At 36.2% G+C, this 15,940-nt stretch overlaps 3 protein-coding genes across 11 annotated transcripts in view; 2 read left to right on the top strand and 1 right to left on the bottom strand.

Moving 5' to 3' along the window:
* The window catches only part of LOC132705521 (amyloid-beta-like protein), a 91,489-nt gene extending 89,368 nt beyond the window's left edge, over window positions 1-2,121 (top strand). The window contains exon 9 of the mRNA XM_060676132.1: window positions 468-2,121. Within this exon, the coding sequence (XP_060532115.1) occupies window positions 468-728 (261 nt within the window). The 3' untranslated portion in view covers window positions 729-2,121. The remainder of the gene's footprint in view (window positions 1-467) is intronic.
* A 136-nt stretch (window positions 2,122-2,257) lies between these two features.
* Window positions 2,258-6,375, bottom strand: LOC132705522 (SWI/SNF-related matrix-associated actin-dependent regulator of chromatin subfamily E member 1). Of its 9 annotated transcripts, none has more exons than XM_060676133.1 (13): window positions 6,250-6,375; window positions 6,125-6,195; window positions 5,666-5,710; window positions 5,014-5,054; window positions 4,884-4,961; window positions 4,623-4,832; window positions 4,485-4,569; window positions 4,283-4,387; window positions 3,872-4,146; window positions 3,648-3,818; window positions 3,277-3,540; window positions 2,618-3,125; window positions 2,258-2,561 (listed from the first exon to the last, which is right to left on the bottom strand). In XM_060676133.1, the coding sequence occupies exons 2-13, from the start codon at window positions 6,186-6,188 to the stop codon at window positions 2,515-2,517; spliced, it is 1,893 nt and encodes a 630-aa protein (XP_060532116.1). In that variant the 5' UTR covers window positions 6,189-6,195; window positions 6,250-6,375; the 3' UTR covers window positions 2,258-2,514. The 9 variants fall into 9 exon arrangements, with proteins under 9 accessions (XP_060532116.1, XP_060532119.1, XP_060532120.1 ...); XM_060676136.1 differs by having other exon boundaries at window positions 2,258-2,558; XM_060676137.1 differs by having other exon boundaries at window positions 4,283-4,378.
* Window positions 6,376-7,528: 1,153 nt separating this feature from the next.
* LOC132705523 (WD repeat-containing protein 26) lies at window positions 7,529-14,535 on the top strand. The gene is made up of 9 exons (XM_060676143.1): window positions 7,529-8,089; window positions 8,356-8,512; window positions 8,569-8,753; window positions 8,813-9,047; window positions 9,139-9,298; window positions 9,432-9,607; window positions 9,667-9,845; window positions 12,733-12,949; window positions 14,346-14,535. Exons 1-9 carry the CDS (start codon window positions 7,926-7,928, stop codon window positions 14,526-14,528), a joined length of 1,656 nt encoding a protein of 551 aa, XP_060532126.1. The 5' UTR covers window positions 7,529-7,925; the 3' UTR covers window positions 14,529-14,535.
* The last annotated feature ends 1,405 nt before the right edge of the window (window positions 14,536-15,940 follow it).

Genomic DNA, 15,940 nt, shown 5'->3' with positions numbered 1-15,940 from the left:
TTCTTAAATATTAAATATTTTGACCTTAATTTGACAATTTTTTTGAAAAGGTAATAGGACGAGCAAAGTTTATATTTGGTTCAGAAAATAAAAATTCCAGAAAAAATATATAACCAATTTAAACTTAATACTATATATTCATTAGGCCATTGCGAAATTTTGAGTTCTAATATTTTTTGACTGACAATTATTTAAATATGTACCAAAGGAAAACCAATGTCTTCAAAAAAATATATGTAAATATAAAAGTACTCTTTTTTGAATAAATTATATAGGATATTTATCGTATTGTAGGGGTAACGTTGTACAGGAAATTAACGATCAGCTGATCATTTTAAAATCATATGCTATGACGGTCACGCCGCGTCGACATCGTTTGAAAATGTTTTCCGTACATCCGAAACTAACTTGTTTTTAAGCTTGAAGAAGTAAGGCTTGAGAAATTGGAAAAATTTTTTTTTTTTAAGAGTTACTCAGTGAGGCGAGAAGTATATGGTAGAAAGGAAGGCCGCAGCGTGTACTTCACTCTCGCCTTTGCCGGAATGGCACTAATGGCGGCAATAGTGGTAGGAGTCGCCGTAGCACGTCGCAGATCGGTCCGATCGCCTCAGAGCCAAGGCTTCGTGGAAGTGGACCAAGCCGCCACACCCGAAGAAAGACACGTCGCCAACATGCAAATCAACGGTTATGAAAATCCGACTTATAAATACTTTGAGGTAAAAGAATAAGCCGTCTAAAAAAAAAAAAAAAATTAAAAACCGACGTGTTCGGACTTTTGATTTTGTTGATTTTGTATATTTCCTGATATTATTTTTAAGATCTGTGGTTTTTATATTTTGTTAAGTTTGAGCTATTTGAGTAGGGTGATTCGATCATTCCATTTCGGTTAGTCGTTTTTCAATTTCCCGGACCGCAGAATCGCCGAAACTATAAACTTTTGGCGTCGTTTTTGCTTGCGCGTTTTCCTTCTTTTCGTTTTAGACATTCGTACTTAAAATAATCTGAGGCAACTTGATAATAATTCAACATATGCAAAAAAGTATATATAGATATTTTGGGAAATTACGGATACTTTTAATAGGGAAAGTAATTAAGTTTTGCATATGAAGTCCACGTATTAATATTATGTAATCGGTCTCTCGCGGTACCGTAATTATACGTGAGCGCGTAGCTTTTAAAAATTGAATAGGTAGGTAGCTAAAACTGATGGCGTGTAATTACGATACGCGGCCCTAGCAGCTAGACACTATATGGTACCCTCCATAACGTATTAATAAAAATTTAGATTGTAACCGCATGTTACTTGACAGCTTTTGTACAAAGTCGTTTTATTTTTGTTACAAATCTAAAGAGCTCTCTTCACCGTACGTTTTTGCTGGAGTTTTGGGCGACTTACGATATATCGAAAGTTGTATAGACTTCGGGAAATCGACTCATTACTCGAGGTGCAAGTTAAATTGTTATCCGCGCGTCGGAAACGCATTTAATACTGAAACAGTTTCCGATAATTTGGAATTTTAGAGTAAAGGATACAATTTGGCAAGCAAGTTTTCAATTTTTGATATAGCACAATAAATAACTGAATAGCTTTGCAATCCTATCTTTGAATAATTTCCTTCAGAAACGGAAATACGTTAACTTGGGTTTATTAAAATGTGGGTTACAAACTGTCGGTGACGATAGTATGTTCCAGGAGAGTGAATTTACCAAGATAGGCTTGTAACTGTACGACGTGTGTCATATCAAAATTACTTTGTGAATCTCATTTTTCATTACTTCTTTGGAAAGGTTTTACTTCAATCATTCTTTATTTTTTAATTGAACAAGCTTTAAGAATTATAAATATAGCTTAATGTGTACAGACTTAGGGGTGTCTAAGAATTAATTCAATAAAAATACAGTAGACCATATTTAGGACAGAAAAATTTTACCTAAACATGGACGTGTGTTCGATGTTCGTAATAAAATCTATTTCGTACTGTTTCATAAAGAAAATTCGATCACTTTTCTTCTGTTTCAAGATGTATGAGTTTTCATTTCTTTAATTATTAGATTAGTTTTAGATATTAATGTTTTGTGGCCATGTAATTTTAAATTTAATGTAATAAATAATTAAATTATTTAAGTGTTTATTCGATCCTTTCCAAAATAAATTGTAACTGCACTCTATAATGTAATTTGTCCAGAAATTTGAAAAAGGAAAAGGAAGTTGAAATCTATAAAACAAATAAAATTTTCCAAACCTACGTCTTTATATTTTCGCAAATTAATGATTAAATCAATAAAAAATACATACTTTATAGGTTATAATTCTATGCTCGAAAGGATAGATAAATGCAAAGTGATACATTCATTCCCTCATTGAATCCACCATCCCTACCTAAATAATATTAAGAAGAAAACTAAATAGAAGCCCGAGAACACTTTAGACAACAATGTGGATATTATGAAATTCTATGATTGCTACATGCTTCATCACCTTAATTTATGACCTTAATAATCTACTATTGAACCTCACTTGTCCTCCTTTTCCTTGTCAGAGCCGCTTTCCCGTTTACCTGCTAAAACAGTATATTAATACCTAAAATAAATGTGTCAGATCAGTTAGTAGTTTTACCTTTTCCACCATCATCGTGAGGACCAGAAGCCCTTTCTTCGCTACCTCTATCGCTCTCAGCAGACACTCCTCCTGCGCCGTACATGGCACCTGGTTCATTAATTCCTAATGGTTGCCCATCCGGAGTTGCGCCATGAGGGGGATATGGATGGGGTCGGTTCATGTGCTGTGGATACTGGGCATATGCCTGGTGGGGATAATGCCCATAGGGTGGATACTGTGTTGGATAACCCTGCGGATGTGGTGGATAACCTTGTTGCTGAGCTGGATAGCCTGCATAACCGGAATGGGGAGGTCTAGGAGGCAAAGGAACTCCCTGCTGGGGAGGTGTACCTGGTGGATACTGATGCTGGTACTGAGGGACTTGCGCAGGTGGCATCATCGGATTTTGATGGGAGGGTGGGGCTTGCGCTGGGGGGGGTTGTAATGATGCGCTTGGTTGCATGTGCGCCGGATGACCAGGGTGTGGAGTTCCGCCCATAGGTGGTGGGTGCTGATGGGTATGAACCTAGACATAATTTTCAATCATTTTCAAACTGAAATAAATCTCTTCGATGGGACGTTACCCTACGTCTGACATTTACATTAAATGAACCTTACTTGATATTTGTACCAGCAACACCTGTTCAATATTCACTAGAAATACAAAGACTACCTACCCCAGGGTTCGTATGAGATGCGGGTGGCACCTGCGGGGGCATATTTGGTCCTACAGGACCATGGCCTTGAGATTCGCTAGATATCGTGTGAGGTGGGGGTGGCTGAGGTGACGGGTGCTGTTCTGCAACGTGAGGGGTAAAAGAGACTGTATGCTGGGGACTTTGTTCAGGTTTCTCAGACTGATCCATGAGATGAGCGGAACCATTTACTACAGTAGCTGCTGGTACAGATGGGGAAGTGTCCATTGATTCTTGTGACATAGTCTAGCAAATTGCAAGACGAGTGTAGGTATAACAACACAAACAAAACAAGGGGAGACTACATTAGCCAACACTGAATATAACAAGAATGCAACGTTATTGGTACACACCTCCTGGTTATGTCCACTCTCTGTCAATGAGGCATTCGAATTGTCGGAAGTGCCGTTCTCGTCAATTTTCTTACTCTCATCTTGGCTTTTTAGCCTTTCTTTCTTTAAAACGTCATACTGCCTTTCTACCAATTTCATGAATGTCTCTTCATCAACAGCTGGCTTGCAATGCTGAAAATGCACAAACTTCCGACAAAGGTAAGCAATTAAAAACAACAACCAACCTTTTTTAATTCCTCTTGAAATTGTTCACTGCTTTCAACAAATTTTCTCTTTTTAGCTTCGAACTTTTCCTCGATCTGCTGCAGCTCAGCTTCCAATTTTTTTTGGTGCATTGTCAAGGACTGTACCTGCCTCTTCAAAACTTGCATGCGGTGTGTTGTCACAACGGAACGAACGTCGGGCACAGCCGATTCAGAGAAAATTTCATTGATCAGGCGGTGGTTTCGCAAATATCTGGCATAGGCAACATGTTTTACTGAGAACCCGTCATCTTGATCTGATCAGAAATTAACGCAAATTAAATATGTTAAAATTAAAAAATGTAATATGAAATTAAACATACATGGCTGGTTGTTTCTTTCATGTAATAATTATAAATAACATTATTATTAACTCAGTCAATTTTGACTTACCATCTTCATCTTCAGCAGGCTGGATTTCAATTCTGCGATCAGCAGCCTGTTGTTTCGAAGATCCACTGGCTCTCTCGTGAGTTTCTCCATCAGTACCTTGGACAACTAAAATTAGTTGTTAAGGTGAGGATGAAAATGTGTTATGTTGTCAGAAATGAATAAAACAAAAGCTTAAAATGCCATTATGCATCACCAGACCAACCTGATTTTCCTTTATTTTTCACTGCAATATAAGCTTGATATGCTGGAGAATTGTGATATGTTTTTAGAGATTTCTCATATTCAATCTGAAATATAAAAGCAATTGCTATTTATGCTTGTAACAAATCACATTGAGAACCTTTTCAAGCTCATATTCTTCAACAAATTCTTGTTTTTCCTCTTCTGGCAAATCTCTCCACATTTGACCAATAATTTTTCCAATCTCCCATAACTTTAAATCCGAATTTTGAGCTTTCACTGCATCCCACACCTTGCGACTGTATCTCATGTACGGCATCAGCGGTTTTTCAGGCGCTTTAGGTGGTTTGGGAGTTTTGGCTTCGGTTTTCTAAGTAGGACAAATATATTAAATATATCAGATTAATTAATCGCAAGTTACCGCAGTAGTTTTTCCAGCCTTTTGAGGTACAAAACTAGGATTACCATTGGGAGTTGAAACAAAAGGATTTGTTTCCTTCTGCAAAAAAAAATTACTCATTGATATAATTCATAAAACATGCACAACTTACGTTTGCACTTGAGCTGGAACTTCCGGAGGCTCTTAGTCTCTCTATAAGAGACAAAAATTAGAATGACACACAAATAGAAAGACAATTGTGCATAATACATTGATGACAACTCACCTGTGGTTTCCATATTTATTATTAGCATGAACTATACTTAATGCCTAAATGTTAGAAAAAATTATGTAAATATTATCAGCTACTGCAAGGTTGACTCAACTAAATTGTGATTGTGAATATAATAATTTCTTTTAATGGAAATATACAAACACAAATGAATATGACTTAAAAAATAATTTTCAGTTTATTTAAGATATTCACAACATGACCCAAAGGTCACAATTTAAAATACTGTAAACTCACAATTTTACAATCTGAAAGTATTACTCCAAACCAACATTATATACTAATTTCTTATAACCCTAAAGAACCCTTTGACATGGCAGTTTTTAATTTTAGTTTACTTTTAAATAAAATGAATTTTGGTATAACAATTTCAAAAATGTTAAATCTACTGTAGACAAGACAATGTTGATATAATATTAGTGTTAGTGGCGAGTAGAGCTCTAAGCAAGTATTAAAAATAACTCCTTAAAAGTTAAGTTTTACGAATATTATGAGCATTAGAATATCAGTACAGTAGTTAAAGGCAAGTTACCTTTTAAAATGTTGAAAGTCATGGGCGCACCAGCCGACATCAAATCTGAACAACAAACACAAACAAAGCATATATCATTGCACTATTCTACAGAATATAGATGAATTGTAGCAATTAAAAAAGGTAACAAGAGAAGCACTACAATTTATCCATACTACAGCTTCATCAATAAGTATTTTAAAACATGCTTAAATTGATTAGGGTTTTAAGAAATCATTCTGCGAAAGAATGTGCCAGAATGATGTCGTAATACCCTCCAAGAAACCCCCCAAGATCTGAAAACAATATTTTCAATATCTGAAAACAAATACTTCATGCGAACGCAAGCCGGTCAAATAGTAATTTCTAATTGAATTTTCCAGTCTTTAAACTAATTAATACGATCAAATTACTGTCAAACTACGTTATACGCGGTTTTGTATGGTTCCATAAATGAAAAAATTTAAAAGATCATCTTACGATTTGAGGTTGGTGGACTGGGCATTTGAACCGCCACTTGCTTGTAATTAGCGGGTAGGGCCATTGTAACTCTAAAAATTAATAAAAATAAAAAACAAAATAATAAAAGGCATGTAAAACTCAACCACAAAATTAATTCACTCCAATGCTAATTTAAATTAAAATATATGACAGTATTGACGACTACTCTCTGGCGACTCTCAGAAACTCAAGACACTACCACAGAATACAATTCAATTCAATTATGCGTTTCACAAAAATGTTGGGCTCGACTGCTAGGATCATTCGCCCATTGCCGACTTCCGTCGAGGATTTCGCTTCTGGTCAATGACCACCACGTACAAAGAAGAAGAATAACCAATTTGCTCAGCTAGCAAAAAACGATTCTGACCGATACCAAAAAAATCGGCTTCCCCCCGCTTCCACCGCGGACCATCCGGGCCCATCCGGCCTCCATACCGGCGTGAACAGGGAAAAACGACGGGGTCGACGACAATTATCACTTTAAAACGTACACTGAACACTCAAAACACTAAATCCACACCGTGGAAACCGATATCAAACTTGTTGGGACGAATACAAGGGATTCTGTCGGGAGCGAACGGAGGTTAAACCGCCGTGTGCAATGCTCCCACCACAGAATACATTACACATAACATTTATACCTCTCGACTGGAAGGGACATAAACGCAAAGTTAGAAGTTGAATCACCGGAACCTGAACATAGAAACATGGACAAAATGGAAACAAAATTAGTGGGAATTTTCGGAAGTTGATGGATTTCATCTTGACGTATGGAATGTTGAGGTCCTGTTGGTCTGTCCCGTATGGTGATTTTTTTTATCGGAACTGTTTTTTTTATAAACTTTATATTCAAGTGAACAGGGTCAATGGTGAACAAATTTGATGCTCGGACAATGTTACAATTTTTGCAGTAATTGTTTTTATTAAACCATGTTAAAATTAATTGACCTTAAATTCGAAACTTTAATATTTCAGTTTCAAAATTTCTCTTCCATTGAACCCAATTGAAGTTAAGTGAAAACTAATGACTTGGTAGGGATTTACTAATCACCTGTATCCAATCTATCCCTAAGGAAAATGAATATGAAAATGAAAATTTGATTTGATAAACACACGGTGTTGTCGAAACAATTGTCATGTCATAATATATAATTTCGTGAAAATCTGAACTTTTAGTTCTTATTTATTTTGATAAATGGATTTTCATCAAGTAAAAGCCACCTTAGTTTAATGTCCCTAAGGATATGAATTTATACGTAAACTGCGGATTCCGGCTTGTCAGTATCACGTGACGGAAAGATAGCTCTTTTCTTGTCGCAATTTTCGAGCAGGCGCATTGGACAACGACAAAGACAGAAAACCGATTTCCCGATCCGTTCATTCTCGAATGAAATCCGTAGTCTTCGAGGTCAACAAAACAACACTAGCCAGCTGTTTTAGGGCTTGAGCTTGGCCGTTCAGCTGATGTTTGTTTTTGGGTGGTTCGTATGTGCATCGCTGTATAAATTAGATCTATTTATAACTGACGATATTAATAATCTCTATGCAGATGAAGATGGTTTCGCGTTAAATTGTTTTTTTCGACGTGAATGACGTAATTGCGAAAACGACGGAGCAGGGAAAACAAAGATCTGCTGGTCCGTCATCAAAGCTGGAAAGTAAGGGAGCCAAACGCGCAGCAAAAATAACTCTGGATAGTGACTCGTCGGGAGACGACGGTGGTTGTGAACCTCCGCGTAAGAAGGCCCGCAAACAGAGTCAGCCAGTGCAGGATAAAATGCAACAGCAGACTGCTAGCAATGGTTGTGTGCAAAATGGTGGGGCCCCTTCTTGTTCTGATGATGGCCACGGGGATCAAGCCGCCAACGGGGTTAATCTAAGCCACACTACGCAGGAAATTGTGAGGCTTATTGGACAGTATCTCAGTAATGAGGGACTTAAGTAAGTGGTGGAAATTGATTTGTTCTAAAGATTTTTTTTTAATTTGTTTTTTAAAGACTTTTTATGATTTTTTTTGCTTCTATTAACAACACGCCGGGATATTTCTGCGGTGCTGTTATTTCATGCATAGATCTCTTAATAATAATAGAAAAAAACAATTAAAGTAAAACAAAAGAAAAAGTATTTTTAGATGAAAAGTGTTAAATCATGTAAACAATACCAAACCTGATTGATGCTTGTGTCAGCGGGATTTGCTTAAATTGCAGTCGGACATGCGAATCTTTAATGAATGAATCGGGATGCCGTTTAGACCATCCTGCTGCCGCCAAGTTTCGTCAGCACGTTATGGACGGAGATTGGATCAAGGCAGACCATGACTTGCAGGAACTTAGACCACTGTTAGGCCAAAATAACAACATTTTGGTAATCTCACAACTAAACCATAGTTCCGTTTCTGTGTACAATCTGTTTTGTATTAGGATATGAAGTTTTTATTACTCGAACAAAAGTATTTGGAGTATTTGGAGGACGGGCGCGTGTTGGATGCCTTGCATGTGTTGCGAAATGAGTTGACACCCTTGCAGCACAACACTGCAAGGGTGCATCAACTGTCCAGTTTCATGATGTGTTCAAATACTGAGGAGCTGCATGAGCGAACCAATTGGTAATGTCACCCGATAGTTAATATTATTTTTCTTCGGTAATCGTAGATAATGTGATTAGGGAAGGAAAAGGTGGCAAGTCTCGGGCCACTCTAATGATTAAACTTCAGTCTTTTTTGCCGCCCAGCGTGATGCTTCCGCCGAGTAGACTTTACGAACTGTTAAATCAGGCGTTGGAGTTGCAGACTTTGCGTTGCACTCACCACAACACATCTCAGGACATTTCGTTGAATAATATTTCTTTGCTAGTTGACCATTGTTGTTCCAATGATGATTTTCCTGTGCACACTATACAGGTACCCAGTTGAAATAATTAGCATAATGCGTTTTTTTAAACCTATTTTCTTTTCACCTCCCCTTGGTTCTACCAGATCTACTCCATTTTAGGTATTGAACGACCACTGTGACGAAGTGTGGTTTTGCGAATTTTCCCCTGACGGTACCATGTTGGCCACTGGCTCTAAAGACACCAACGTAATAATTTGGAACGTCAACCCCGACTCCTGCACCCTCAGTTTGAAAAAAGTGTTGGAAGGTCACAATTATGGTAATGTAGTTATCATTTGGAGGAAATTCTTCTCGTGTCCTTTTTATTCATATATATAGTGTAAAAATCTAGAGTTATGGCCAATGGAGAGTAGCTAATCAAACCTGCAAACCTTTAGGTGGCAATTTTACAGGTGCCGCTTACATATCGTGGAATCCGGACTCGAAACACCTGTTGGCTTGTGGGCCTGAGGAGAGTCCCGAAGTATGGCTGTGGAATATTGAAACGGAGAAATTTCTTAAAGTATCTCAGTCACCCGAAGATGCCTTAACTTGTTGCGCTTGGAACAAAGATGGAACAAAGTTTGTGGTGGGTATAGTAGTCGGGCTTCAACTGTAGCAAAACTAAACTTCAATGCGCTGTTGAAGGCTGGCGGAGTTAGGGGCCACTTCTACCAATGTGATATGGAGGGCCATATCCTCGATTCGTGGGAGGGCGTTCGCGTCAGCGGGCTGTGTTACCGTAAAGATGGCAAAACCGTTTTAGCCTCGGACTCTCACCACAGAATCAGGGAATACGTCTTTGATGATCTCATCGACCAACATATGTGAGTCTTTAATGTCCAGCTCTCAGGATATTGTTATTAACTACACACTCTGATGTCCCTTAATATCTTAATGGAATATTTGTTGAAAAACAGCCCTTTTGAAAAAATGCAATTGTCTAATGAAGTTATCTTTCTGCAGTTATAAATTATAACTCACTAGTGGGTTATGACTTATAACTCATTAGTGAGCTTTGACTTATAACTCACTAGTGCTCTTTGCTTTATATACACTACTGAATTATATTCCACATTATTGAATTAAAAGCAAAGATATAGGTGTCATACAAGTAACGGAAAAGCATATTTATTCTGGTTGAATCACAAACCACAGACTAAAGTAGACTAGAAACTGGCATTTACCGCCCTATAACATTGAAAAAGTAACGTCTCTTGTTAGTCCTATTTATTTTAAAATGTCAGTAATAATTGGATTGGATAATTATCTTTTGTTTCATTGTAATAAATAAACAAAATAACTTTTAATTCTACAATAACCATGTAATGTTTTGTTAAAACTAACTTTCTCAAATGATGATTTAAATCTGTAAAAAAAGTTAATAAATAGGTGGTATCCAAACAACTACTTATTAAAACATTTAAAATTTTGCATTAAGAGATATACCAAGAAGTGTAAATATTATTAAACTTCATTCTGTTGAGTCAGACTGTAAATCTTTATAATGTTATGTTGCCAAATATAACTTAAATAGCAATATAACCCTAATATATATAGAAACTCGCCTGGGATAAGGAACTGCTATTTCGTAATGACTCTCCTTTCTTGCAATTTAATGAGAATAAAATGACAATCACACTTCTACTGTCTAAACTTCATGACATTTGTGGTTACCTCTTTCTAGTCATAACTTGAATAAGTTTCGAAGGGATATGATGCCTCCTGCTGGTCCGATTTTACCACTTAGCTAAACAGCTAACTTAGTTTTAACTGATATCATTACTAATATTTTCTGCCCCGTCTATAAAAAAGAATAGAATTGCTTTTCGTAATTAGCAGTGAAAATGCTAAAATTATTTAGAAAATGAAACCACAAATAGCAAATGAGCGAGCCGTAACGCATTGCACAACAATTGAATTCAAAATAAATAAGAACTAAAAATTCAGATTTTCACGAAATTATATATTATGACATGATAATTGTTTCGACAACACCCTGTCTTTATCAAATGTAATGTTTACAAACTACCTAATACTATATATACCGAAAAATGACCATAAAACCTTAATTAATATTGTTGCGAGAATTTAAGTTAAAGGAGAGGTATTTAAATCTAATTCATCGTTAAGCAATACATTTGAATGTCTCATTTTGTTAATCTCCATGGCTTCCAATAAATTTAATTTTCTACTTTTGTGGCTGTATGTAAAATATCAAAATTGTCGTCAAACATGTGTTTTTCTGTGTTTAAGTGTGTAGCATCATTAGAATCTAGACTATTGTTTTTAAACGCTCTTATATGTTCGTTAATGCGTTTCTTGAAGGATCTCCCTGTTTGTCCAATATAAATTTTAGGACAAGATCCACATTTCAACCTGTAGACACGTGATTTTTGGGATTTTGGACATTTCGATTTATTGTTTTTTAAAAATTTTCCTATTGTGTTGTTAGTTCTGAAAGCTAATTTTAAACCACATTTTGACAAATGTTTTGAAACTTTTTCACTAAGTTCTCCTGTGTACGTAATTGTTTTGAATTGTTCATTAGGTTTCGGATAAATAGAGTTTACTGTTGTCTGTATTTGTTTTTTATTTATAATTTTATCTGTAATGGACGGATTGTAGCCGTTGTTCAGTGCAATTTGTTTAATGATATTAAGTTCTTGGTTGTAATCTTCTTTTGAGAGGGGCGTATTAAGAAGTCTGTGTATAAAAGAGTTAAATGCACATTATACACAGACTTCTTAATACGCCACTCTTAATAGAAAATTACAACAAAGAACTTAATGTCATTAAACAAATTGCACTGAACAACGGCTCCAATCCGTCCATTATAGATAAAATTATGAATAAAAAACAAATCCAGACAACAGTAAACTCTATTTATCCGAAACCAAATACAGAACACGAACAATTTTTACGTACATAGGAGAACCTAATGAAAAAGTTTCAAAACATATGTCAAAATGTGGTTTAAAAATAGCTTTCAGAACTAACAACACAATCAGGTGTAGATTAAAATGTGTATCTTGTCCTAAAATTTATATTGGACAAACAGGTAGACCCTTCAAGAAACGCATTAACGAACATAAGAGCGTTTAGAAACAATAGCTCAGATTCTAATTATGCTACGCACTTAAAACACAGAAAAACACATTTTTGACGACAACTTTGATATTTTACAAACAGCTACAAAAAGTAGAAAATTAAATTTATTGGAAGTCATGGAGATTAACAAAATGAGATATTCAAATGTATTGCTTAATATTCAATTAGATTTAAATATCTCTTATTAAACTTAAATTCTCACAACATTAATTAAGGTTTTAATGTAATTTTTCGGTATATATAGTAGTAGGTAGTTTGAAAATATTACATTTGATAAAGACACGGTGTTGCCGAAACAATTGCCATGTCATAATACATAATTTCGTGAGAATCTGAACTTTTAGTTCTTATTTATTTTGATAAATGGATTTTCATCAAGTAAAAGCCACCTCAGTTCAACAATTGAATTGAATTAGTCAAGGAAACTTTTGGTTCCTAGTGGTGCCATCGCAGGATCCTCAGTTGAAGTGGTATTGCCAGCGCCATCTCTTATTTTTTAATTAGGAATTCGCGGAAAGCTACGGTTACTTTATTATATTGAGTTAATATGCCATGGGTTGAGTGAAGTACATTTTTTTATTCTTTTTTCATTTTCGATGCTAGATTACAGGAAGACCATCCTATAATGACGTTTACCGTCGACAAAAACGACCGGCTTGCGTTGCTCAACGTGGCGACGCAGGGAGTTCACCTGTGGGACCTCAACGACAAATGCCTAGTGCGCAGATATCAGGGAGTGACGCAGGGTCACTTCACCATTCACTCGACATTCGGCGGGGTCAATCAAAACTTTATAGCGAGCGGTAGCGAAGATAATCAGGTAACCTGTAACAACACCGTTACACTCACATTTTTTGACTCAATTTGCAATAAACAAAATACACAAAGATTTTTGTACCTTTACAGTTGCCTGGTTTTGGTTGGCATACAATTGATACGAAGTTTATTGTGTATTAATTCAAAAACAAATAACTTGACAAGTTGTGAAGGTGTAAGACCGCTTTCTGGTAGGCGACTTTTTGAAGCTGATGTGGACAGCAGCAATGGCTGTATCCTGTCTTTCGATAGACTAGAAAATGCGGCGACTATTTGTGGTTACCTGAACGATAAAATGCGGTCAGTAGCAGCATGGGTATTACTTAACATTACTTTGTATTCCTCCTGCAAAGACGGCAAAGTAGAAAATCGCGGAGATTTTGCGAATGACCATCTAAATATTGAACATCCCGAAGAAAATTAGTCCGAAAGTAATTCCACACGTGCCACTGCGGTCCTTCCTTACATTCAAAAGTTCTTAAGAAATATAATCTTAAAACCGCATTTACCAGTTGTCCAAAAATGTTTCGACATCTTCGATCCTTCAAAGACAAAATTCCGTTTGAGACATCAGTTTAGAGCATTCCTTGCATATGCGGCAAAGAAATCTCCAAATAACCGATATATAACAACAATTTTCTTGTACCCCCTTTAGCTATATAACCAGATACAGAGTAGACTACAAAACAGTTTCAGCTAAGCTCTGAAGAAGCTAACAGGATGATTGGCGAAATAACTGACGCAGGAGGAATCTAGAAGATTCGGAAACGGTGTTATATATTATATAGGAATCGATTTTACACAGTTTTTTAAATGCCAATGGCAGGTAGCGATTGTTTTGTAGCCGATTTTGGCTTCAAAAAGTCGCCCGTCAGAAAGCGTTCAGTTCATTTTAGCTTTACGAGTTATTTATTTATTTATTTTATTTATTTAATAAATAAATAAAAATGATAAAATCAATAATAAAATAAAAATAAATAATTTACGAGTTGAAGAAACCCTTTGAAAAAGTTTGTTAACTTTCCCAAAGAATTCTCGTCCGAGAAATGGCAGCATAATTAATTTTTTTTTTTTGGTATATAGGGTCGCGTATGATGTATAATTTACTGATTTACAGGGTTGTCCGACAGCGGCTTATCGCCTTCGATTTTTAAGTGGAAAATATGTGCGGTGTTAATAATTTGGTTTCGTTTATTGTTTTGGCCGTTTCTAATTAATTATGTCGTTTTACGACTTTGTTTCGGCTGCGTAACCATAGCCACTATATATCGTAAAATCGGAATGGTGCTGCCATCCTCTCGACGAACGGCAAAGTTATTTTCGCGTTTTAAAAGTTGGGTATTACAATTGTTAACTTAGTGAGCATTAGAATTGTAAAAATCACTTTCGATCAAACTAAGGTATATATCTGGCATATCCGCAACGAAATGCCGATCGCAACCCTCCAAGGTCACAGTCGCACAGTCAACTGCGTGTCGTGGAACCCGGTCCACCCTCGTATGCTAGTCTCGGTGTCTGACGACTGCACGATCCGGGTCTGGGGCCCAAAAGACAAAGTGCCCAAGCCGATCGGCGTCAGCTAGGAGCAGAGTGTTGAGGTAATGCTAGACAGACTAATTTTCCTGTTGTTCTGAGAGTACGCGACGATTACTTTGTCGGGTGGAAGTAACTCTATCTAGTGTCTCTGTTGTGAAGTTTGTCTTGGGAGTTTTTTTTTTTGCGAGCGGATCGGGTCTCATGTCGTCAACGGTTTTGGGAATAAAAGCTCACTGGCGCGGCGCGGCGCTTGGTTTATGTCGTTGACGAGGCGGGAAGAAAATACTTCGACCCACAAATTTGACATTTGCGATTGTATGCCGTTTTAGTATTATAGTTTGCATTTGATTTCAATGTTAATACCTGACTTACACCAATTTGGTTTTCACAATCCGCTAAAATTTCTTGGTACTAATGTTTTTTCTTTTTTTGATATACATTTTTCTTGGAATGACAGAATCGTCCAGAAGATTGACCCTGCAACAGTTCAAAAATGAGTTTTTTTTTTTCATATTTTATGTCTTTGACGGAACTGCCTTGGGATATTCGGTCAATTGCAAATATACATTTTTATGGGCGTCAAACAGCGAATCATTCAATACAAGTACAATAAATTCCTATCTTATCTGTTGATAGTTGGTAAGTCAGTGAGCTTTTTACCCTACAAGATAGTAGAACAACACATTTAAGGGCCAGTTTTTCAACCGAACGTAAAACATGTAGAATCAATAATTAACAAATTAACGAATAAGCTTTTAGCACGTCAGTCAGCGAGTGTAATTATTATTTTCAAAGTTACCGGACTTTCTCAGACTTGCAACCGGATAGGTCGACGAGCGTTTGTTTACGGGACTTGGCTCTTGCCCTCAACATGATTTTTAAATTTAAGACTGACGGGCCTGTCGCCACGGCCGGCCCGTAGCTGTATCTCATCAAAGTGTTCTTTAAAGCTATTATTATTAAGGGTCGGCGAGGCTTTTTGCCAAAACTCCGTCACGAAATTAAACCATCAGTTTTTTGTTGCGCGAAGGGGTGTCGTATAGACGCCATTTTTTAATTTATTGTACCTATCAAATTACTTTTAAGTGGTAACATTAGATTTATAAAAATATATCAATTATATTTTGTATGTTTTGTATTTGGAAATTCTTTATATTATTACGAAAAAGGTTAAATCAATATATTTCGGTAGGTTATAGGATATTATCAGTTCTTGTTTTAAGTCCATGAATAAACGGATTCTCTGCAGATGAGTTTGCAATAATTGTAAACGTTACTATATTTTGACGCCATCTTATACTTAAAAAATCAACACTCCAATCGTTTTGGTTGGGTCTGCATATTGATACAATAAATTGGTGTTAAAATATACATAATCATTATCTGAATAATTCCGTACTTGCTGCTGCTGAATTGTAAAACCAAAAATTTTCGTATTTGTTGATTCAACTGGACAAAA

This window comes from Cylas formicarius, unplaced genomic scaffold (genome assembly GCF_029955315.1).
Source record: "Cylas formicarius isolate icCylForm1 unplaced genomic scaffold, icCylForm1.1 PGA_scaffold_7__23_contigs__length_41026272, whole genome shotgun sequence".
In the NCBI taxonomy this organism is placed as follows: Eukaryota; Metazoa; Arthropoda; class Insecta; order Coleoptera; family Brentidae; genus Cylas; species Cylas formicarius.
Note: the sequence above shows the minus strand (reverse complement) of the source record. Positions and strands in the feature narration are given on the sequence as shown.

Coding starts and splice junctions, on each gene's coding strand:
- LOC132705523 (XM_060676143.1), top strand. CDS start 7,926: ATGCAACAGCAGACTGCTAGCAATGGTTGTGTGCAAAATGGTGGGGCC. Junction 9,299..9,431: donor GTTGGAAGGTCACAATTATG/GTAATGTAGTTA, acceptor GCAATTTTACAG/GTGCCGCTTACATATCGTGG. Junction 9,608..9,666: donor AAGATGGAACAAAGTTTGTG/GTGGGTATAGTA, acceptor GCGCTGTTGAAG/GCTGGCGGAGTTAGGGGCCA.
- LOC132705522 (XM_060676133.1), bottom strand. CDS start 6,188: ATGGCCCTACCCGCTAATTACAAGCAAGTGGCGGTTCAAATGCCCAGT. Junction 3,541..3,647: donor AGAGTGGACATAACCAGGAG/GTGTGTACCAAT, acceptor GCAATTTGCTAG/ACTATGTCACAAGAATCAAT. Junction 2,562..2,617: donor TCACGATGATGGTGGAAAAG/GTAAAACTACTA, acceptor ATACTGTTTTAG/CAGGTAAACGGGAAAGCGGC.